Source organism: Pleurodeles waltl, chromosome 3_2 (assembly GCF_031143425.1).
Source record: "Pleurodeles waltl isolate 20211129_DDA chromosome 3_2, aPleWal1.hap1.20221129, whole genome shotgun sequence".
In the NCBI taxonomy this organism is placed as follows: domain Eukaryota; kingdom Metazoa; phylum Chordata; class Amphibia; order Caudata; family Salamandridae; genus Pleurodeles; species Pleurodeles waltl.
In genome coordinates, this window is record NC_090441.1 from 151,305,530 (window position 1) to 151,330,530 (window position 25,001).

The 25,001-nt window shown below is 46.3% G+C and overlaps 1 protein-coding gene across 2 annotated transcripts in view; it reads left to right on the top strand.

Annotated features, from left to right (window-relative positions):
• Positions 1-4,382: 4,382 nt before the first annotated feature.
• The window catches only part of CLUH (clustered mitochondria homolog), a 231,278-nt gene continuing 210,659 nt past the window's right edge, over positions 4,383-25,001 (top strand). For both annotated transcript variants that reach the window (XM_069227015.1, XM_069227016.1), the window contains exon 1: positions 4,383-4,577. In XM_069227015.1, coding sequence (XP_069083116.1) covers positions 4,535-4,577 — 43 coding nt within the window. In that variant the 5' untranslated portion in view covers positions 4,383-4,534. The remainder of the gene's footprint in view (positions 4,578-25,001) is intronic.

Consider the following 25,001-nt stretch of genomic DNA (forward strand, 5'->3'; position numbering starts at 1 on the left):
CCCTCTCACCAGAATTTTTGATTTGGCGGAAGAAGCAAAAATGGATAGTAACCCTATTGATCCGGAGGTCCTTTCAAACTGGGCGCAACGTGCTATTTGTATGCTGGGGAACGCCAACACTCAACTTTCGATTGAAAGGAGGAAGAGTCTGCTTTTAAAGATCGATCCCAAATTAACTTCTCTGGCCTCAAAAGATGAGGGTCCTTTGGCCAAAGGCCTGTTATTTGGAGATTCTTTTATTAAAGATTTGGGCAAATATGTGTCCACCTTTGCCTCTCTGGATAAGGCCCAGCTTTCGATGAAGAAAATTTTTTCGTCTCGGGTTTTTGCCAGGGCCGGCAAAGGCAGGAGTCGCTTTGCCGGCCGCTCCATCAGGAATCAATATTCCAACAGAGACTCCTTCAACCAGCAATCTCAACCTGAATCCTATTCAGGATACAAACCGAAGTTCTATCCCCGTCGTTCAAGAGGCTACCGGTCCAGAGGTTACTCCAGCAGGGGAGACCAAACCTCCGGTAAGTATTTCCGCTTCTGGCCTTCCTCCTGTAGGGGGCAGATTAGCTCTGTGTCTCGATTCATGGCGTTCTCTCACCTCAGATCCCTGGGTGATTCAATCTGTTCAAGGGTACCAGTTAGAATTCTATCAGATGCCAGTTCAGAGTCGCGTCCCTATACCCCTAGTTTTTTCCCAAGAGCAAAACGAGCTTTTGCGCGTCGAAATCCAATCTCTCCTGGCCAAGTGCGCAATAGAGCCTGTTCAATTCGACTCTTCGGGCTTCCTCAGCACCATCTTTCTAGTTCAGAAGAAGAATCACAAATTTCGTCTGGTGTTGAATCTCAAGGCTTTCAACAATTTTATAATCTATCGTCACTTCAAGATGGAGACTATTCTCCATCTCAGGGACATTCTGCTTCACCGAGATTGGCTAATCAGACTGGATCTGCAAGATGCCTATCTCACAGTCCCAATTCATCATTCACACAGGAAGTTTCTTCAATTCCAATGGCAGGACTCTTTTTACCGCTTTCGAGTTCTTCCCTTCGGCCTTTCTTCCGCTCCTTGGTGTTTCACCAAGATTCTCAAACCCGTCGCAGCCTTTCTCCGGTCTCACGGGGTGCGTTTAATTCTCTATTTGGACGACTTCCTTTTGATGGCACAGGACAAAAATCTACTTCTAGATCATCTTCAACTGTGTCTAAACCTCCTTCGCGATTTAGGTTTTCTCATCAATGTGCAAAAGTCGGTTTTAGTTCCGACTCAATCTTTGGAGTTTCTCGGTTTTCGAATAAATACCACTCTATCGGTGTTGCAGCTCCCGCAACACAAGGTTTCATTGATCAAGAAGGAGATTCGCCACTCCCTTTCCCTTCCGCAGATCTCTCTCAGAAATCTGGCACGCCTAGTAGGTCTGTTAGCTTCTTCCATTCAGGCAATCTTCCCAGGTCCTTTACATTATCGAGCCCTGCAACGGCTCAAAATACGTCATCTTCACAAGGGTCTCGCTTATTCGGATCCCTTGGTCTTAGATGCCGAATCCAAAGAAGAGCTTCAGTGGTGGCTAACCCATCTAGATGCCTGGAACGGCAGAACTATCTTCTCTGCCGCCCCAGATCTTGTATTAGAATCCGATGCAAGTCGGACGGGTTGGGGCGCGAGATGTGGTCAGTTCTCGACTGGGGGCGCATGGTCTCTGAAGGAGTCCTTCTTGCACATCAACAGTTTAGAGATGCTTGCAGGTTCCTTTGCCATCCGCACTTTTGCAAAGAACAGGGTAAGTTGCACCATCCTTCTCAGGATGGACAATTTGTCCGCGGTCAGATACATCAATCGCCTAGGAGGTACCAGGTCAAAGATACTCTCCTCTCTGGCAAAACATCTTTGGGAATATTGTCTGCCTCGTCGGATTTCAGTCAAGGCGGTTTTCCTGCCAGGCAGATTCAATACAGTAGCGGATTGGTATTCCAGACACCTTCACGATTCCAGCGATTGGCAACTGCACCCTTCAGTGTTCAGTCACCTTTCTTTTGTCTTTGGAGAAATGTCTATAGATCTGTTTGCTTCTCGCCTCAATTCTCACCTTCCTTCATATTTCAGTTGGAGGCCAGATCCACAAGCCCTGGCCACAGATGCCTTTCTTCAGATTTGGCCGACTTCCCTTCTATATGCTTTTCCCCCTTTCCTTCTCATCCCCAGAGTCCTCGCTCAGGTGCGCAGGCAACGGTCTATTCTGGTGATTGTAACTCCTTTCTGGCAGACCCAACCGTGGTATCCGACTCTATTAGAGCTGGCGATCGCTCCGCCTCTTTGGCTGCCCCAATTTCCCGATCTCCTCTTGAATCCTCAGGGCCATCAACATCAGTTGATTCTCGACGGATCCCTGTTCCTCATAGCTTGGAAAGTTTCGGGTCGTCCTGGGGAGTCCCAGGAATTTCGGAGGACGCTGTTAAATTTATCCAGCAGGCCAGAGCCCCGGGAACTTCCAGGGCCTATAAGTCAGCTTGGTCCCTTTGGTGCAGCTGGTGCCTGGACAGGAATTCAGATCCCTTTTCAGCGAATGTAGTATTAATTATAAATTTTTTGGCTTCTTTGGCTTCTCAAGGTAAGGCTTATCGCACTATTAATTTGTATAGATCTGCCATTTCTGCGGAACATCAAAGAGTTGATGGTAGGCCAGTTGGAGAGCATCCCCTGGTCTGTCAATTGTTAAAGGGAGTAAGATACGTTAATACACCGTCTCCTAAATATAATGTTATGTGGGATGTTACTCTGGTGTTGCGTTTTCTTACCTCGTGGCCTGATAATGAATTATTATCTCTCAAACAGCTTTCGGCTAAGTTAACCATCCTTTTATGTTTAGTTTCTATCAAGCGGATCTCAGATGTTAGAGCACTGGATGTTACTTCCTTTTTCTTTTCTCCCCTTGGTGTTTCGTTTCAGATCAAAAAACGTACGAAAACTAACTTGTCTAGTATTAATTATCCATATTTTCCCTCTCAACCCAATATATGTGTTGCAAATTGCTTAAAAACTTATGTAACCCGTACTGCAGATTTGAGATCATCCTCTTCATCCCAACTACTTATTTCCTTTCAGAAACCTCACCTTCCTGTGTCTTCCCCTACCCTGGCTCGTTGGGTTAAATGGGTTATGTCCCTTGCTGGCATTGATATTAGTGCCTTTGGTGCCCATTCGGCCAGGGGGGCTATGGCCTCTCGTGCTTTTTGGGCAGGTTCCTCTTTACAGGATATTCTCAGATCTGCAGACTGGTCGAATGAAAATACGTTTAGAACTTTTTATTGTAAACCGATTTCTCATGTCTCAGATTCTGTGATTGCAATGCTTTGAACATGCATAATAGGAGCCTCCGGTATTGTAATAAAATTGAGATTTTCCTAGCCTTGGTGTCTGAAAGGCTAGATTTTATTAAAGACACGGAGGCGAGTATTATCCCACCACGATTTAACCCGCCCTGTTTCTCTCTTTCAGTACCAACTCCCTCTTCCGGTGTTGGCTCAGGGTGATACACACCAACGTCTCTTACCAAGCTTGGATTTGTGCGACATCGACTATACCTTCCAGTCGTCCTTCGGTCTCCGTCATCTTCGAGATGGTTGCATGGACTTTATGACTTTGGTTTTTATGTTCTATGTGATTGTTTTGGTTACTTCTCCTCTTTAGTTCGCATCAAGAAAAGAGGACTTGTTGCTCGCAGTTAAGATATTAGTAGTGCATTGTGATATCCCATTGGTTACTACACTATGAGGTCATTTTGTAGTTCTTTTGTTTCTGGATACTGTAGTTCTTGCTTGGCTGCTGTTCGTAATTAAAGCAAGAAAAGACTGCATAATACTCGCCTCCGTGTCTTTAATAAAATCTAGCCTTTCAGACACCAAGGCTAGGAAAATCTCAATTAGGGTCTACTCTGCTAACCTCTTTATTTTGTTTTGAGCTACTTTAGCGGACTCGGGCTTTTTTTGTCGGCGACTTGTGCTTTTTTCGTAACCAAAACCCTGTCAACAGCGACCTCCAACTTTAGAAGCCATTTTAGCGTCAGGCAAATGTCCCATCTTTACCAATACTTTATTGGAGCGACATATACCTTTACGGAAAGTACTATAGCTTTTCGGTTTTATACATGATGCAGCTCTATTTTGGCACGGTGCGCAGGGAATCAACAACACGCGAGGTGCATGGATCTTTGAATAACACCGATATGCTGACACGTATGTCTGATATTACGATGGCAGCTTAGCAGGCGTGCATCTTGCTCATGCGCATTGACGCAGCAATGCACGTTGTACTGTTGAGGTGACTGTGTCCGACAGTCTTTCTTTTATGTCTGTGCCCCTAGCGCTCTCCTGACAGCGGCCGTGTGTGTCCCGGACCGGCCGCCGTCCCCTGTCAACGCCGGTCGAAGGTCGTGCGCCGGAGGTCAGCACGTGCAGCGTGTCCTTGCAGCAACGGATCCGGACACGGAGGTGGCCAGGCTGTCCCACCGGTGGAGCAGTGGGTGAAGGTTAGCGATCTTGAGCCATGCCCAGCACCGTCGGAGAAGGAGAGCACTGCGAGGGCAGAGGTAGGGGGCCGGCGAGGAAGAGAAAGGGCAGAGTCAAACTTATGTTGGGTAGAGGGGTGGGCACTGGCAGTGAGTCTGTCAGGGGCTAAGTAAAAGAGGCACGCGTGGGGGGTAGAGGGGATGGCCGTGTGTCGAGTCCACCTTATAATTTTGTGGGTGCCATCCATGCCCCGTGCGGCCTCTAGGGACGCATTGAGGCATTTTCGGGGGTTCATTGAGGCAGGCTTTGAGAGTTTATTGAGGCACCCCTGGGGGTGTTGGGGCATCCCTTGAGAGGAGGCATTGGCTATACTCTGGGAGTGTATTGGGCCAGTGTGAAGCGTTGAGCTAGCTTCGGTTGGTCTCTCAGTATAATAGTATTTAGTCGAGTATAAGGACATGTGGATGCTGTAACTACCATCTTAACGATGTCCGTTGCCAAGGAATGTCCAGCGCAGGCAGTTGGCAGAAATGAGGCAGAGCAGATATTGTGACCCTATTCCAGGTGGGTCTTCTTGTTGTTCTGCATTTACATCTACTAGGTGACCATGCTAACACGTAAAGGTAACAAGAAGCCCACAGAGAAGTAACTATTCCCCGTCCTGTTGCATCACCATGCAGTCTTTTCAAACTATTGCAGTGGCAATAATAATGCAGCAGTCTGAATAGTAACGGGACTGTCTGTAGGTATGCGTTGCGTTGGAGGTGATCTCTTGATGTACCTTGGCTTCAGTGTGTTGAAAGATATTGGACTCTTTGTATGCCGTCGCGATAAGCGTTGGGCTCTTGCCATACATTGGTTGATAGTGCGTCTGAGAGTTAGTCTCTGAGATTTGAATTGGTAGTTAATCTCTGATGGTGTGTCTGGAGATTGGTGTCTGTGAGTTTGTCTCTAAGGTGGTGTCTGGGAGTTTGTCTCTAAGGAGGTGTCTGGGAGTTTGTCTCTAAGGAGGTGTCTGGGAGTTTGTCTCTAAGGAGGTGTCTGGGAGTTAGCCTCTAAAGATGTGCCTGAGAACTGGTTTCAATCAATCAATCAAGATGTTTGAAAGTTAATCTGTTAGGATGAGTCTGGGAGTTAGCCTCCGTGTCTGGGGTAGTATTGAAATGTGTCTGGTCTAGTTTTTGAGATGATGTTGAGATCAGAACTGGTCATCTCTGGGTTGGGTGTCCGGGGTGGTTGTCTCTGGGCAGTCGTCTCTGAGTAAACTGTCGGCCCATCCGTCTACAGGAAAGGAATGGGAGTGTCATTCTCTGTCAAGGTGTCGGCAGTTGTCTGTAAGGAATGTGTTGGAGATGTTGCCTCTGGGGGCTGTGACTGGAAGCAGTCGACTCTGGACTTGGCGTATTTAGGTATGGTGCCTAGGGGTAGTATTCTCTGGCAAAGGTGCCAGTTGTCTCTGGGGACGTGTCAGGCAGCTGTTTCTTGGGACGGTGCTGGGGGTGGCCACCTCTAGCAACGGTGACAGGGGCGGATGTCTCTGGGGGAATATGCCATGGGGTTGTTTCTGGGTATGCATCGTGTGGGTGGCCTGTAGGGAAGCATTTAGGGACCGTCTCTGGATGTGTACTACTCTCTGAAGGTGCATCAGATTGAAGTTCCTTTGACGAGGGCAGTGCCGAAATTGGAAAAACTTTACTGTTGGAATCCTACACTTGGGGTTCAAGGTGTTGCATCAAAAAGGGGAGTCATGAAAAGCAGTCTGACAGTCAACATATACATTTATTTTTTTAAGTGATGTGCCACAAAGAAATCTGCAACAAGGAGAAACATGACACTAGATAATTTTCTAGCATAATTTTTTGCAAATGCATTTTAAAATACCTTCTGTAGTTAATGCATCTTGTGCAGAGAGCATTGTGTGCCAAGTAAATTGCAGGGAATATTAATTGTAGAATAACTCTGGAGGCTAATGCACTTGCTGGAGACAGTTGTGTCTAGTAACAGTTTTGGCTCGTACAGTACCATAAAGGGTTATTGTGTCTCATGCAGATGACATTTTTATTTTATGTAGACACGTGGGTAATTGCTTTATGATATACATCCTTCTATTACTAGCAGTTCACAAATTGAAGTCCTTCTAATATAGCACAGTAAGCTGTGAACCTGCAACAAGGACTTGCATGCAAACTGCAAGGCATGATTGTAGACACCTAATGTTTTTTCTCAGTCTTAATAGGCTGGTAAAATGGTTTCTCTCGACAGTAATAATAAAGTCTTAATAGTACAGACACCACAAGCACTGTTACATTTAAAATCCTGAGTTTGTGTTTCTCCTGGCCAGGCAGTGGCGTAACGAAATTTGAGGAGGCCCCCTGCACAGTACATGGAGAGCCCCCCTTTCCAGACCCTCGGGAGGTCCCAGTCCAGTGTACTGTGCTGAGAGGGTCCCCTGGAGCTCGGGGTCCCCCGGCACTGCGGTGACTGCGGGGGTCTTTGTTATGCCACTGTGGGCAAGCGCTCTTAACGTTTAAACCTTACCAGTAAGGAGTATGCATGACTCCCACACTTAAAACTCTCATTGAGTTATGTAGCATCTTGTACATTGATATACTTACTTGTATGATTTATTGCCAGTGTATAATATGTGTGTGTAATGTAAGGTGCTCGGACACCCTACATTGGAATGAATAGTGCTGTAAAATCAGCAAAACACATTACTAAATGCTATTCAAATAATTATTTATGTAATTACTCATACACCCAGATACATTTGGCATTTTGTATAGTGCAAGCACATCTCATGCATAGGAATAGGAAATACACTTGACTCACAGATTAACCATCACATCTGTTTATTGTATTGCATTTGCATTTATATAGCATGTCAAAGGCCTGATAAGATACTTACACAGGTTGGTGGATCTTTGACACATTTCATAGTAACAAGTGTTTGGGTAGATGAATATTAAGTTGCCGTTTGTCATATGGTTATGTATGTGACAAGAATGGTGGTATTTTGTGACATCAGTCTATGTGCCTCAGGAAGCAGTGGAATTAAAAGGAGTGAATAATAATTTGTGTATTTGGTTGGAAGGGTGTGGGTTTGATTGCATCCTTTTTGAGTAGTGTTTTAGTGTCCAGTGTGATGAGTAGTGGAATTCACTTTTTATGTTACTAAACTTTTGTGTGGAGTGGTAATAAGTTGAGTTTCTGTAATAAGCTCATGGTTAATATCAATGTACTCAGTAGTCTTAATTTTCTGTAGTAGCCTCACATGCTAGTTTCTTGTTACATATGTGTGGGAACAGTACTTGTATACTGCAAACCTAGCCAAAAGGCAGTGGAGCACTCTGCAGAGTCACAGATGCAGAGTGATTTGGGGTTGGAAGAGGTGCTCCGTTGTTTTTGAGTAAATTATGTTTTGTCAACTAAAACTGTTTTTCAGTTTGGGGCATTTTCTCCTATGGTTACTGATCTAACGTCTATTTGACAGGGGGGTCCTGTGGTTTTTCAGAAGCTATGGCTTTTATTTACCTCTTGCTAGATACAGGATTTTCTGGCATCTTTGGACCCGACTTTCCACCTCATTTAATTTCTACTTAATTTGTTGATCTTGATGAAAGATGTAGCAGTGTGGATGAAAGCACTAAATTTATTCTGGTTAGTGGCCTTTTCTTCTACTTATCTCTCAACCTCAGCACCAGGATAACCTCTAGGTTGATAGTGAGCTCTACAAATCTGCATAACATATCTCCTTATCCACTATGAAGTATTTTAAACAATAGTTTGATACCGATAGGAGGTCACTGGGCTGCATATTTTTAAGCTTTCTGATGGTGACTGGTGTGTGTGAAGTTTGTATTCTTTTATGGATTTGCCTTTATGAGATCAATAAATCTTATTTGAATTAAACAGTGATAAACGAGAAATATGTGATGGGAAAGTCAAGTATTCTCTTTGCAGCAGATTAATATCAAGCAAAGCAAGATCGTAGAAAAACAATTACTTAGTTTGGAATTGGGTAATACGTTAACTTCTGATTGGTAAAGCTGCACATTCTCATGGAAATTCCTTGGGGAACATTGCTGTCTAGAGACAGATGTTTGGTGCTAGTTTAGGTGCTGGAGAAGTGCTTGTTTTGCTGTCTACGCTGCCTCCTTCATTGAAGGTGAGTCCTAGCTGCTGGCAGCTGAACAGGTACTAGAACATGGGTGCTTTGCAGAGCTGCTGATGTTTGCTTGAGACTGAAGTGGCGTGTCGCCCATTTCAATTACATACGTTTTTGTATTTTTTTCTGGAAGAACTACATGAAAAGAGGTTTGCTGGTCCTTCAGAGATCAAAGCTTATGAGCAGGACAGGGAAGTGCAAGAACAGACAGTTTAGTAGGCAGAGGGAAAAACATGCTCTAGAGGCCAAATTTCAGGCTTTGCTGGGTTGAGAGGTACCCAAAACTAAGACCCAAGTATTACCAGAATTTAGTGGATAGTTCTTTGAGCATGGTTGTTACATTGATTTCCTTGACTCCAGAAAGTAGCCAAAGCAGATCAATGAAACTGTGGTATTTCAGGTCTTTGGCAGGCCAAAAGTGAGTGAAATGAGAGGGTGTAGCTGTGTCGGCCAAGATGGTTGTCCTTCTGTGAGCTCCCAGCCCTTTCGTTTAGACTCAGCTGTCATCCTAGCTGCTGGTGTTTCCTACCTTATCCAAGGGGGGGTAGCCGGGGTATTGATTGCCATTCTCCCATGACCCTGGTGGTGCCCTCTGCGTCCCCTGAGAGGTACAGAGTCATCGAAGTTATGCCTGTGCTTGTGGCCGCCCCTAACAGGGCAGCTGCCGCAAGACCTCTGGCCTCGGCGGCGTGATTTCAGAGTTGCAGCTACTGAAGAGGCCTTATGTGGGAACACCTGTGGCAGGTCTGGGAAGTGGCCCTGGGATCTGGCTGCGGCCACAGTGACCCCCACCCCCGGCAGATTTGGAGCCTGACCTGCCCCTGCGCATTTTCTGACCGGGCTGGGGACTGAGGTGAGCCTGATCTGTGGTGGGCCCTGTGGTTATTGTTCTGGCCCGCTGTGGTGGTGGGAGCCTTTCTTTCCCTAAGGGGTGTCCCTTGCCTACCCTGGTGTTACCAATGTAGGAGGAGAGTGGTGGGGTACTGATGCAGGCTGGTTGTCTTGCCTGCCACGCTGCTTTTGCCCCTGCCACGGACTGTGTCTCTCCTCCCCCATACAACCCAGAGCTAAGTCGCAGGCCTATACCTTTTCTACCCCTCATGACCATCTGCTGCTCATTGGTGGCGCTACTGCACCTACTGGTCCAAGCCTTGATGACTGGACGGGGTGGTGATGCCAACCTAATGCAACAGACATCCTTGCTAATCAGGCCTCACAGATAGCCTGGAGGACTAGGAATGAAGAGTTTGGGGTGGTTGTTGCGCTATTGTGCCAAGACCTCCGCAGCATTGCTTACAGAGTTGTCAGGATGAGGGGCACATCTTGGATCTCGAAGACTCTGTGGCTACCCTCAGGGCAGAGGTGGCTTGCCTGACCACAGTGTCTCGTGCCCTGGTGAACCGAGTCGAGATACTGAGAAACAAGCACGACGAAATAACCTCCGCTTTGTTTGCTGAGGGGACATCCCCAAAAGCTTTTTGAAAATGTGGATTTTATTCATGGGTTCCGGAATGGCACCTTTCTCCTTGCTTTGTCATAGAAAGGGCACATAGATCGCTGGCAGCGACCCCTCGGCTGGTGCACCCCCCCACCGATTATCACTAAGATCCTTAACTACTAGGATTGAGATATATGCTTCCTCCCATGCTATACAAAGAATTACATGTGTTTTTAGTCCTCCAGGGTCCTTGTCTTACCCCAAATTTGGGACGTTTATAGAGGCCCAGGACATTGCTTCCACATTTGCTAATTACTACTGTAATTAATCTATACATACAATGCCCAAGACACTTCTGTGAATGTTCCTCTCCACTAATACCGGACCAACCCCTTCCCACCCTCGTGGCATCAGATGCAAGTGATCTAGACGAGCCTATCACCCCTGAAGAGATCAACGTGGCCTTGTCGGGCGTGAACCCTGGTAAGACACTGGGCACAGACACCTTTCCAGTGGAGCACTACCTGAGATTCTGGAAATCACTGCTACATCACTTAATGACGCTTTATAATGAAGCCATAATGAAGGGCCACTTCTCTGCTGAATCGAACAATGCGACCATTGTGGGCCTTCCCAAAGTGAGGCGACTCCCTGTGGTCTGTGCGTTATATCGTCTGATTTCTCTTATTAACACCAAACTTAAAATATATGCCAAGGCATTGGCCTATCAGCTCCTTAAGGTAACCCACACATTGATCCTCCCCAATCCGTGTGGGTTTATGCTACGCCTAAGCACTGTATTCGTATAGTGCAGGCAGCTGTGGCTTACCACCATCTGCTACTGGGGTCTGATGCCTTTTTCTTTATAGACTTCAGGAAGGCCTTTGACTCCATTGACTGGGATTTAGTGTGAGATCCACTCGGTCACTTAAGCTTTGGGTCCCATTTTATTGTTATGTCTAGACGCTCAGGTGCACATGAATGAGGTCCTCATGTGGGCTTTCCCAATTCAGCTTGGTACCAGCCAGGGTTGTCCTTTGTCCCCGCCTCTTTTCACCCTAAGAAAATAGCCCCTAGCAATGCGGATGCATTACGATGCGCAGATTTGTGGGTTTCAATGGGGAGAGGGCCAGCAAGAAGACAACATCCATTGCCCTGTATGCTGATGACGTTTTGCTTTTTCTCACGGACCCTGCAGAGATTGGCCCCCTGTTCCTCAATATGCTGAATCTGTACGGACAAGCCTCTGGTCTGCTTGTCAACCATTTCAAGTCCTTCCTGACACTCCAACAGGCGATATGCAGGGCCACAGTTGGCGGGCCTGTGTACCCCTCCGGAGATTAAGCTTCCTCTGTCTCGGCATTCACATCTCTCTCCTTCCCTATGTTCGCCTGGTCCCTGAACCTGATGCCCCTAGTTAACCAAATAAGGAAGGATCTGGAGAGGTGGGCTTCTGTGCCTCTCAGTGACATTGGGAGAGTAGCCCTACTTTTTACACATTTTGTAAAACTTCCCTCTTTCTCCCTCCCAAGAGCGGATTCACCAGCATGCAGGTGGTGGTGGTACGCTCACCGGGTACTGTATATCGTTTTTGGAAAGTTGGTGCTGTTAAACTTTTATGGTAGCCTTGGAGCTGAAGACTTAAAGCTATATTACTGGACCTCCCAGCTTGTGGTCGTGAATGGCTGGGATGACCTGTCCTACAGAGTGGAGCTGACATTTATGCCTTGTTGTCTATTGTGGACCGCTTACCCGGCTCATCGATCCCATGCTGTCTCCCTGACCTAATGAGGACTGTGTTAGGGGTATGATGGTCAGCATTGAAGTGGACTGGCTAGGTTGGGAGGATTACTCTCCAGACCCCGATCTGTAGGGGCATCTGGGAAGTGGACCTTATCGGTATTTCTCGCCTGGGCAACGTGTGGCACAGATCACACTTGTGGTCCTTTTTGGATCTCCAACACCATTGGTCCCAATTTTTTAAATTCTTGCAGCTCTGGCACACCCGTTCTCTCATCAAATTTCCTTTGTGGAAACCCCCGAGTTTAGTCCCCTGTAGGACAAACTGCTCATGGGCCCCTTAGGTCAGAGCATTATTTCATGTATATGTAGCAGTCATTGGTCGCAAATTCCCTGGAGTTGCTCTCTCCTCTAAGTGAGTGTTGGGAATCCTGGGTTGGTGGCCTGGAAGATAGGAAATGGATGGAGGTGCTAATGGCACCTAAATAACTCCCTATATGTTCTAGGCTTTGCTTGATTCACATGATTTTTTTTGCATACCACCTATTTGCCACCATAATAACTTAGGTGGGCGGTTCGGCTCTAGTCTTCCACTTGTCCTCGCTGCAGTGCTGAGATAGCTAATTCCTGCCTTTACGTTTGGCAGTGTCCTGTTATTCACCACAACTGGACCTTTGTACTCTGGGTTTTGCCCATTGTGTTGGGGAAACCGGTGGGCAGTTCACCTCACATTGTCCTCCTAGGCCTGTTGGAGGATCTGGGTGGGAAAAGATGTGACCGATACCTTGTGAGTTTGGGAACACTTTTTGCCAAAAGAGACATTGCCTAGAATTGGAACTCCACCTCTGCCCTGGACTTGAAAGCGTGCCGTAGGGCAGTGGACTAGTGTGCAAAGATGGAAGAACCCGTATACGTAGCGCGAGGGTGCCCCAATAAACACCACATAATCTGGGGGAAGTGGTGGGACTATTTAGGACTACAGGGTTCTTTAAATTGACTATGGATAAAATCCTTGGTGGTGATGGCCTTGATAATTTGTTTTGCCACTGCCTGGATTTTTTTTTTTAATTCCAATAAATTTAGTTTATCCAAAAAAAAGAATGGGTGAAGCAGCTGTGCTTATTGTGGTAGATCTCACAGTAAAGTTGGATGCTTTTGACAAAGGTATAAGAAGGAGCAAGATGGCATGAAAATAAACCCCCCAGTGGCGTTTGTTAGTCATTACCTCTTCCCCAGAGGGCTGAACTTGGTGACAATTGAAAAGGAAGTGTATGGGCGCTTAAGAAGTTCCACCTCTACCTCTACAAAAAATCTCCCTATCATTTAGGCAGAATGTTTTTGCTTAATTGCCGATCCTTACCGGCTCACTGTATGCACATTCACACTCTTAGAAGACCATCAACCTGATGCTTTATTTATCACTGAAACTTGGCTGAGGGAGGACTCCTCTTTTGACATTCTCAAAGCACTTCCACCTAACTACTCGATAGTCCATATAGATAGACCTCACACAAGAGGTGGTGGCATCGCCATCATCCATAAGAAAACTATTAAATGTCTCACATCAACACTTACCATCCCGGGATGTGAGAGTGTGGCCTTCTCACTATATCTGTCGGCTACCTTCACTTTCTCTGGGATTCTCATCTATCGGCCTCCAGGCTCCTGTGTTAGCGTCTTAGAAGCTCTACCAGATGCTGTGGCAAGCCTAGTTTGTAAAACCCCTAATCTAACTATTCTTGGCGATTTTAATATTCATATTGACAACTCAGACTGCCCTTCCGCAAAATCTCTATTAGCCTCCTTGACTGCACTCGATCTGACCCAGCACTCTACCGGACCCACCCACCTTAAAGGCCATACTATCAACCCTCATTTTAGTAACTCCTCTGATCTCTCTATCCATACCCCCCTCCCTCTCCCCTGGACAGATCATTATGTCTTGTCATTTACACCTTCTTATAACTTCTCATCGGGTTCGCAAACCAGGACCAAAATCTCTGGGCGTATCTGGTCAAAATTGGTGCCCAACGAATGGCACAGTGCTCTTGGCTCTTTTTCCTTGACCCACAATAACTCTTACCCCACTACTGCAGAGTTGTTTAATAAGTGGATCTCCACCTCCCTAAACTCCATCCTGCCTATTAAGACGAGATTAAAAAGAACAACCCACAAGGCTAATCCTTGGTTCTCGCCTCTCCTGCTAGAACTTAAAAAGAACTGTAAAAATCTGGAAAGAAGCTGGAGGAAAAATTACTGTCCCTCTTTCAAGGAAACTTATAGGGAATCTATCAGACATTACCATCAAAACATTAAGTTAGCGCAGTCCACTTACTATAGCACCAAAACAGAACAATCAGCTAACTCCCAGAAAGAAATCTATCAGATTTTCAAAGAACTCACCTTGGTTTCCCATACTGACTCTTCTATTGAGGCATCCACTAAACACAGCAACCTGTTAGCTGTTCACGTTCAGGATAAAATTACCAATATATACTCTTCTTTCACTTCTTCTTCACTTCAAGAACCCCTGCATTGCCAGGTCATTAACCCTTCACTCGCAGGGATTTCGTTCACTGTCTTTCAACCTCTCTCACAGACGCTTTGGTTACCAATCTGCTTCTTATCACTAAGTCGGGCTCTCCTCTTGATCCCGCCCCTACGTCTATTTTGACTCTGGCCTCAGACATCATTGTCCCACCTCTGACGAAAATTCTAAACTTCTCCCTGTCCTCAGGTTCTTTGCCTCAATCCTTCAAGCACGCCATAATCAAACCCCTTCTGAAAAAGCCTAAACTAGACCCCGCCTCTCTTGATAATTACAGGCCTATTGCTCTTCTCCCCGTCCTAGCAAAGATTCTGGAAAAGCATGTCAACAACCAACTGACCAGCTTTCTCGAGAACCATGAGCTCTTAGACCCCACTCAAATGGGAATCAGAACTCAACACAGCACTGAGTCGGCTCTTCTAGCAGTTACCGAGTCCACTCAGCAGCTCTTGGATCCTGGTGGACACACAGCCATTATCCTACTTGATCTCAGTGCAGCCTTTGACACTGTGGATCATAGCCTCCTCTGCTACAGACTTTCTAAGATGGGGATAGAAGGTACTGCACTATCTTGGTTCTCCTCTTTTCTTACAGGAAGAATCTTTCAAAATATTAATTTTTATCTGATATGTTTCCTGTGACCTGCGGAGTCCCTCAGGGCTCTTCCTTGAGTCAGACTCTTTTTAATATCTATTTATCTTCCCTGGCTAAAGTTATTCACCCCTACAACCTCTCAATGGTCACCTACGCTGATGATACTCAATTAATAGTATCTCTCTCGAGCACCGGGGCTTCCTTTTCTACCAACCTTTCCCGCGGTCTGGAAACTAAAATTCAATGATGAGAAATCAGAGGTGATGATTGTGGGATATGGTGCCCCGTCTATCTCTTTAGCGTTGTATTCAGAGGCTTTTAGCAGTCCCCCCCTCCACCCCCCTCAAGGCATATATCAAAAGCAAAAGCCTGGGTTTATGGCATCACCCCCGTTTAACCATGGAACACCAGTCCAAAAAGATTTCTTCCATGTGCTTTGGTCTCCTGAGATCTCTCAGGAAGATTTTTAATCTTCTACCCCCTACGGCCAGAAGAATCCTTATTCAGGCTATGATTCTTTCCCGCCTCGATTACGGCAACTCTTTATTTCTAAGATCCCCGGAATATGTGGTGCAAAAACTTCAGATTGCACAGAATGCAGCAGCTAGGCTCCTCACGAACTTACCTAGACACCTCTCTGCGAAGCCGGCCCTTGCAGCACTTCATTGGCTGCCCATAAAACAACGTATTCATTTTAAAGCCTTATGTTTGACTCACAAAGCCCTACACAATAATGGCCCCCTTTTTCTCAGACAACGCATCTTTTTTCATGTCCCCACCAGAAGTCTGAGATCTTACACCTCCCGGCTAGTTCATATAGCACGGTTCAAGAGATCATGGGGAGGCAATTCCTTTTCGGTTAAAGCTGCCCGCCTCTGGAACGCCCTCCCCTCAGAGCTTCGTCATGAAACCTCGGAACGTTTGTTTAGGAAATAATTAAAAACCGTCCGCTTTTGCTGCTAACTTTCAGCTCTAGTCTTATCCCTTACCTCAGTAGCTGTCACGTATCTTTAGCCCTAGGGTATCTATGCGCTCTACAAAACTGTTAAACTAAACTACCTGTTTGGGACTATACCATATGCCCAGGCTTTTGCTGATGGCCATTGTTAGACCTGTCAGCCTTAGGGTGGTCTTCCCCCATGATTTTGCCTGTTTGCTTCACATGTCTGCTGATTTAGTTTTTCTTTTTTTTCTTCTTTTTGCTGGCCTTAGGACTCTGAGCACTTTACCACTGCTGACGAGTGCTAAAGTGCATGTGCTCTCTCCCCTAAACATGGTTTTATTGGTAGATACATAATTGGCATATTTATTTTACTTATATGTCCCTAGTAATTTACTGTAAATTAAATGCTATTAGTGGGACTGCAGCACTGCTTGTGCCACCCACTCAAGTAGCCCTTAAACATCTCCCAGGCCTGCCATTGCAGAATCTGTATGTGCAGTTACACACCCATGTCAACTTGGTTTTTAAAACCTCTTGTCAAGCCATAAAACTTACATTTTATTACATATGTCACCCCTAAGGTATGCTTGAGGTAGCCCATAGAGCAGGGCGCTATGTAATTAAAACACAGGACATAAACTTTTAAGCTTTCTATGACCTAGTAGTGAAAAACTCCCAAATTCGTTGTTCATTACTGTGAGGTCTACCTCATAGGTTAACATTGGAGATTCCTTATAACATTTAATAAGCTGGAATTCCTAATTGAGAAGAAGCTGATATATCCTGTTTAGTACCAATGGAATTGTAATAATAAATCCTCTTTAATGGTAAAGTCGGATTTATTGTCACAATTTTGAAAATGCCACTTTTAGAAAGTTGAATATGTTCTACTTTTAGCCCTGCGTGCTCGCAGCCTGTCTCCAGTACACGCCTGAGCTGGGTAACAGCTAGGCTTTGTGCATTCCCTCTAGACAGCCATACAGAAAGGGAGATTAGATGTGACTGATGGGCCTTCCTGGGCTGGGTGGGAGGGAGGAACTGCCACTTGCATTTGATTAGGCAGTTTCCTGCTTCAACACAAAGGGCTGCATACCCCCCTGTAGTGAGTCTGGAGCCATGGCAAGAAAGAACCTCTGTGCACTTCAAAGACCCTTCTTTGCGCGCCCCCCCACCCCCCCACTTGGAAGGCACAACTGAGTATGGGTACTGAACCTATGACCCTACCAACTCAGTACACTGCTGGACCTTTAAAGAGCTCTGCCAGGAAGAAGGACTGCTGTGCTTCTATAAGGACTGATACTCTGGACTGCTGCTCTGGAATAACTGCTTTTCTGCTGTGCACCCCTGCTGCCCTGTGCCCTGCTGAGGAAGGACTGGACCCATCTCACTTGAACCCAGAGTGAGTCAAAGGGATTGCTGGCTTGCCTCCTGTTCTTTTGAAGTCTCAGGGACACAAAAGACTTTCAACTTATCACCTACAGCACCTGGAGTTTGTTTGCTGCAAGTCTTGCCCTGTCAGGTGATGCCAATCTAGTCCAGGGACACTGGTAGTGAATATAAAGTGCTGCAACTGCCAGAACCAGGGCATCAACGCTGTTGCGCTGATCGGTATTGGCACAGTTCCATCAACGCATCACAGCTGTTGCGAAGATCGAGGATACTGCATCACTGTTGATGCTGGTGCATCGAAGCTGCGAGGATCGGGAGTACTGCATTGCAGACTGCGTGATACAGCGTCTCCGTTCTCGATGCACCTTCGACTTTGCGCAGCTCGGAGCTTACATCTTCGGAACCAACACCAACGCATCATCTCCTTTGCTCCTCGCATCTTATTCTTGATGTCGACAAAGCTGGTCCCTGTATCCATCCCACTGTCCATTGCGGTCAACCTGAACTTTGGATTTGACCTGGTCTAGAGCGACCAGATAGCCCCAGTTCGCACTTTATGCTTTTAAGCACTACAGTTTCATTTAGTGTTCAAAAATTCTTATCTTGACTTCTGCTTATTGGTTTGTTGTCATTCTTGTAAGGATTGTGGTTCCTGCTTGGACAGGTTGCATACCTTTGCCAACCAGAAACCCAGTATCTAACAGCCATGAAAAGAAACCACATATTTTTAAAGTTGTCCATGTCTTTGCAAGTACTGGAACACAAGACAGTTCTGTCTCATGGAAATGCTGATGGACTTTATCTGAAGTTTATTTCAGAAGATTAAATAGATTCTCCTGGACATGAGTCTCTGGAAGTCTGATTTGGACAGGGCACATCCACCTGACAACATGCTCCCCATTATTATGTTCTGTTAGACATGGTATGTTTTCTGGTGCATGGGACTTGTATCACGAGCCTCCTGACAAGTGCTGTTGCTCCCACCCCACAACCCCTGGCTTGTGCTAGACGCAGGGACCACCTTCCTACAAGAAACAAAGTGACTGTCAGATGGTGAACATGGAAATGTCGCTACCTGAAAGGAGAAATACTCTCTGTTAGATTGGTTCACCACAAAACTTTGAGCCAAACTTAGGCATCAGTTGAACACTTGAAAAGTACAATTGTCCCTAGCTCTGGATACAAGTAAGCTACTCTCACATTTCGAGTATTCATCTGAAGAAAAGCACACCCATGTAGTGTAAGGGCTGCACTGCAGACAGAAGAGGTGGCTTTTTATGGTTGGGCCTGCAAGTGAATGCGCTAGCTCATGCATCTCGCTTGCGAGACTCCGTTGTGTACAGTAAAGGTTTTGGAGCCCGCCTGTCGCTTACCATTTGTAGTCCTGCATGGCACTCTTCTTTACAGCCTCGTAAGTCACTGCAGGCCACCCATCATTTCTGTTCTTCTGTGTGGAGCAGGGACCTAGCACTGACTGATTCAAATTAATCAGTGTCCATCCACTGCTCCCTACGTAATTGAGGTACTATTTTGTTATTTTTATCGTCTAGTGCCCTATAAACAGACTTGTGACGAAAAAACGTGCCCAGCAGGACAAACAAAATTGCAAAGTTGTATTTTTTTTTATAGCTAACTTTCTTTTATTTTGCCAAGTCTTCTTTTTTCAATTTGCACTCCTGTTTTCTTTTGTTTTTGCTAATGGGTGCTGTTCTCAAAAGACAACGATTACCTTGTTCTAAATATTGCAAAGCAACATTATTTCTTTATTATGCTTAATTTCTGAAATTATGCTTTAACACATAATCATGCAGTACACCCCAAACCACCCCAACTCATCCCACCTCACACAACACCAATCCACCCCACTCTAAACCACTCACCCCAATACAATCAAACCCACCCCAATCCTCCTAATCCACACCTATTTAATCTGCCCCACTCTAGTTCGCCCCACTCCAATCCAAAACAATCTACCCCATTCCAATCCAAAACATTACTCCCTACTGCCATCTACCCCACTCCAATCCAAAACAATCTGCCCTACTCCAATCTGCCGCACTCCAGTCTGTCCCAATCCAATCCAATCCATTTTGTCCCACTCAAATCCGCCCCACTCTGTCCCGCTCCATTCCAAAGCAATCTGCCCCACTTCAATCCTCCCCACTCCAGTCTGCCCCACTTCATTTCAAAACAATACGCCACACTCCAATCCAGTCACCTCCCCCCAATCCACTCCATCCCAATTCACTCCAATCCGGTCTATCCCACTCCTACCCAATCCACCACACCACACTCCACCCCAATCTACCCTACTCTAATACAATCTGCCCCGTTCTGCTCCAATCCAAAGCAATCTGCCCCACTCTAGTATGCCCCACTGCAATCCAAAACAATCTGTCCCACTCCAGTCCAAAACAACCTGCCCCACTCCAACATGTCCCACTCCAACCCCAAATAACCCAATCCAATACAATCTGCTCCACTACAATCAGTCCACCCCACTCCAGTCCACCTCACTCATCCCAATCCACCCCACTACAATCCAATCCACCAAAACCAATCCAACCACCCCAATCCAGCCCTGTCCTATCTACCCCACTTCAATCTAGTATACCCCATCCACTCCAGTCTACTTCACCCCACTCCAGTCTACTTCACCCCACTCCGTCATCTCATCCCACTCCATTCCAACCCAATCCACCCCTCCTATCAAGTCCACCTCATTCTAAACAACCCATCATCCTCCCCAATCCATCCCACTCCAATGCAGTCCACTTACTTCCACCCCACTCCAGTCCAATCCACATTAATTCACCCTACCCCAGTCCAATCCAGCCCACTCCAAACCTTAATTACACCACTCCAATCCAGTCCATCTCACTCCAATCCACACCACTCCCACTCTAATCCACTCCACCCCACTCCAGTTCTAACCTCCACAATCCACCTCAATCCATCCTACCCACCCACCTCAATCCCGTCCACCCACCTCAATCCAATCCACCCCACTCAAATCCTTCAGGGTCGGCTCCTCCATTAGGGCGGAGGAGCGTCAACCCCCTCCCCCCCCCCCCCCCCCCCCCTCCTGGCCAGCAGCAGCAGCCACTGCAAACCTTGACCAACCAAACGATAATAAACTATGTTTATTATCGTTTGGTTAAAGGGTCGGGCCATCAGGTATGACAAGGGGAGTGCACTGTCCACTCCCCTCAGTGCGCATGTGTGTTTGGCCGGGCGTCTTGGGCCGGCCAAATTTACATGCACACAGGGCTCTCTCCAGCCCAGCAACACAGTTGCCGGGCTGGAGAGAGCTTGCACAGGCTCCAAGTCTGGCTAGGAGCGCCCTGGCTGGGCGCTCTCAGCCAATCCTAATGCTGCTCTGAGCAGCATTAGGATTGGCGCAGGGCAGGCTGGGAGCCTGTGCCTACCTGGAGCGACAAGGGAGAGAGGAGAGGTGCGGGAGCGGAGGAGGAAAGTTTTATTTTTTTATATATATTTTTTGTTTTATTATTATCCCCCCCATTCCCCTGCCACGCGCCACCCAACCCTTTTAATTCCCACGAGCCGTGACTGAAATCCACCCCACTCAATCCAATCCGATCCACCCCAACTGATCCACGCCAATCCAATTCACCCCACACCAGTCCAGTCCACCTCAGTGCAGTCCATCCCACTCCAATCCACCCTACTCCCACCCCAATCCAGTCTCCCACCCACTCCAATCCAGTCCACCCCACCCACTCCAATCCAGTCCACCCCCTCCAGTTTCTCCCACCCCACTGCAGTCTACCCCACTCTACCACAAATCAGTCCACCTCATCCCAGTTCAGTCCATCACAATCCAGTCCATTGAGCCTACCTCCTCCGATCCACCCCAGTCCGATCCACCCCACCCCAGTTCAGTACACCCTACTCCAATCCATCCACCCCACCTCAGTGCTGTCCTCTCCAAGCAACCCCAATCCAATTCAACACACCCCACTCAAGTCCATCCCACTGCAGCCCACCACACCCCAATCCACTGTACCCATCCCATTTCAATCCACTCCAGTACACCCCACCCACTCCATCCGTTACACTCACTCCAGTCCACTACACTCTCCCATTCCAATCCATCCTCCCAACTTCCTCCAGTCCAATCCACCCTACTCCAAGCCAATCCACCCCACCCTAATATAATCCAATCCAGTCCCCACTTCCTCCAATCCACCCCACCCTAATATACTCCAATCCAGTGACTCCAGTCCACCTCACTCCAGTCTAATCCACCTCACTACAGTCCAATCCTCCACAGCTCTATCCAGTTCACCTTACGCAAGCACTATCACTTCAATCCAAACCACTCACCCCAATCCATTCTAATCCACCTCACCCCATTTCAGTCCACTCCACTCCACCCCAATCCAATCCAATCCACACAACCCATTTAAATCCATCCCATCCCACTCCAGTCCAATCCACCCACTCCATTCCAGTGAAGCCAGTCCATCCCACTCCAATCCAGTCCACCCCAGCTCAATCCAATCCAACCCACACCACCCCTATCACTCTAATCCAGACCATCCACCCAACTCCAATCTAATCCACCTCACCCCAATCCATTCTAATCCACCTCACTCCATTCCACCTCACCCCATTTCAGTCCACTCCAGTCCAATCCACACAACCCATTTCAATCCATCCCACTCCAGTCCAATCCACCCACTTCAGTCCAGTCCACCCCACTCCATTCCAGTGAAGCTAGTCCATCCCACTCCAGCTCAATCCAATCCTATTCACCCCAGTCCTATCACTCCAATCCACTCACCCCATTTTAATCCACTTCACACCAATTCACCCACCCCATTTTAATCCACTTCACACCAATCCAGCCACTCTACTCCAATCCAATAAACCACCTCAGTCCACTCCAGCCCACTCGACCCTTTTCCACCTCACTCCACTCTACAACACTCTCTACCACTGAACTCTACTCCCCCTACTCATCTCTACAACACTCTGCTCCCTCCACTCCAGGGCGCTCCAACAAATCCACTCTACAACACTCTACTTCCCCCACTCCACTCTGACACTCCATGCCATTAACTTTTAGCCATGCTGAATAGCAGCCACACTGGTGTACAGCGTGGCACAACACATTGCCAAAGCCAGTAGGCCTTGTATAGGTGAGACCTATTGGCTTTGCCATTGCTTGTTTTCTTTATGATGTTATGAACTGACTGCTGAGCCCTACTATGGAAGCATTTAGCTATGCTTAGAACAAATCCAACATCACTAACCTCCTCTGACCATAGGAGGACTGTGTGCGGCAGGCTTCAGTAGCCCTGCCTATGCTGATCTGGTGGGTCCTTTAACACCCTGGGAGTCTTGAACAATCAAGAGCAACTATGGAACAGTAAGCTAAATTCACACCAGTGCGTAAGAAAAAGCAGATTTTGTGCTGGCTGTAAATTACATAAAGTTTGTGTTTAATTAGAACTCTAATTTCACATTTGCATGAAACTCCCGCCACATTCGGGTATAAAAAATGGTAGAACTATATTTACTGAAAGAACCCCAGTTGTGCTATGGAAGAATGTAGGGTTCCTTAGACCCTCAAAAGGTACTGCATGTTTACCTAATATTCAGCAGAAGAGAGTGAATGGAAAGGTGGGACCTTGATTACCTGTACTCCAATGCTTGGAAGTGTTAAGTCTTGTGTTTACCGAGTTCAGTAAAAAAAACAAAATCATAAACCAACCATGCAGTTTCTTGTGGTCTTAGCATTTCAACAATTACGAACCGCATTGCTGTGGAATGCTGCATCACACTGAATGCATCACACTCTGGGACTGTTGCTTTGTCCTTGCTAATTTGAGGATAGAAGCGCTTACGGGTCCAGGTCTTTCCTTGTGGAAATGAGGAAATTGGAGAGTGAAAATCCACCAGGGTACGTTATATAATTTTACTACACTTAGGAAAGAAAGCAAGAAGACTCTGCACCAAACCAACACTGAGGAAAGATGAAAACAACATGTATGTATGTGATCTATCTATAGCACAAACATTAGCCAAAACGCAGGGGAGCGCTGTACAGGGCCTAAGACAAGCATAGATATAGCTAAGTTATCAAGACCGCTGAGAATTCTTACTTGAAAGATGAAGCCAGCTGTTAAAACGATTAGTGACAAAACTTAAAGGCCTTGATTTAAAAAAATAAATAAAAAAAATAAAAAAAAAAAGTATGTATTCGGCCAACGTAATGACTTGAACAATGCAGAGAATTGGACAACTGGATTGCTTGGTTAAATGTTTACTAGCAACTGCTCAAAGGTATTTTGCAGCCTGTGATCCTTCAATTTTTTTTTTTTACAGATTTACTATTTACAAAAGCTCTTTTACGAATGGCAAAAGTATTTTCATCTTTATAGGGATTTTGCGACCCTGTCTGAATCGCAAATAGGAGAGGATGTGAAGGAACAGTCCCTTTCCTGTCTGCGACTTGGAGAAGACTGTATCGGTGGTTTGTGACCACAATTAAGGTCGCAAACTATTCATCAGATACTGACACCTCAGTAGTGCTGGTATCTGATCTACAATTGGGAAAGGTGTCCATTAAGGGCATCTTCCTCTTCAGGAATTGTGATAGTGGCCTTGCGAGAGCAGGAAGCTGTCCACAAGACTGCTCTTCAATGTCTTCCCAAAAAGTAAACGTTTTCACACAGGTTACATTTTCCCTTTTAAAAAATGTTTTCTTATTTAGGAATGCAAATGCAGCAATGGAGGTCGCCTGTCCTTTCAAGGCCTTCGTCGCTCCATTTGCAGCCTAACACAAGGGGTTGCAAATTTCGACCTGCCTAATTAATATTTATTAGGCAGGTTGTTGTCTGACCGCCTGCTAATGTATATTTTTTTACGCTACCTATTAGGACATAGGTTGCATCGTAGATTACGTTCCCATTCACAAACTAGTCAGTTTGCAGATTGCATATCCCTAGTTTGTGAATAGCATATCTGGTCCCATATCTCTTTGCAATGATCTCTGAATCAGTTGGACAGCAGTACCTATGCTGGAAAGCTTTATGGAGACAAAGCTGGTAGACCGACTTGATTGTCCCTAACAGGCCTGTAGTCTCAGCTTCCCAGGCCCGCTCTACCTCTGATGGTTAGTGTCTATCTTAATTATAAAGACCGGGAGCAAGCACTACTGGTACCATAAAAAAGGAGCTGAGGTATGAATGACGTAATTTGTCTATTTTCAAAGATTCCAGCAAATCAGTCAGCAATGCAGGGAAGCTTATTGTGAAGAGGATACTGCAGGATAGTAAAATATAGTGCTTTTGAGTAATAGTTTAGCATAAGACTATCTTTCTTTTTTACATCATATTACGGAGTTAAAGATTTCAATATCCACACGGTCTGAAAAAGTCATAGAACGAGCCCAAGTTCAGTTCATATGCCCACATCTGTTGAAAGGAACCACATTTGAAACAGCAAGACTAAAGCGGTCATTGTAATACATTCTTCTGTGATAGTTAATTGGAAGTTTTCTCCTTCAGGTGCAGCCATTGTGCTTTTGAGTTGTTTCCTCACATGAACCGTAGGACATCAGTAGTAGCACTGGCTGGCTTAGAGATCTTCTGCAGTATGCGCCACCACAGCTATATTTGAATAGGGTGTTGGGATATTAATATTAAACGTGTGC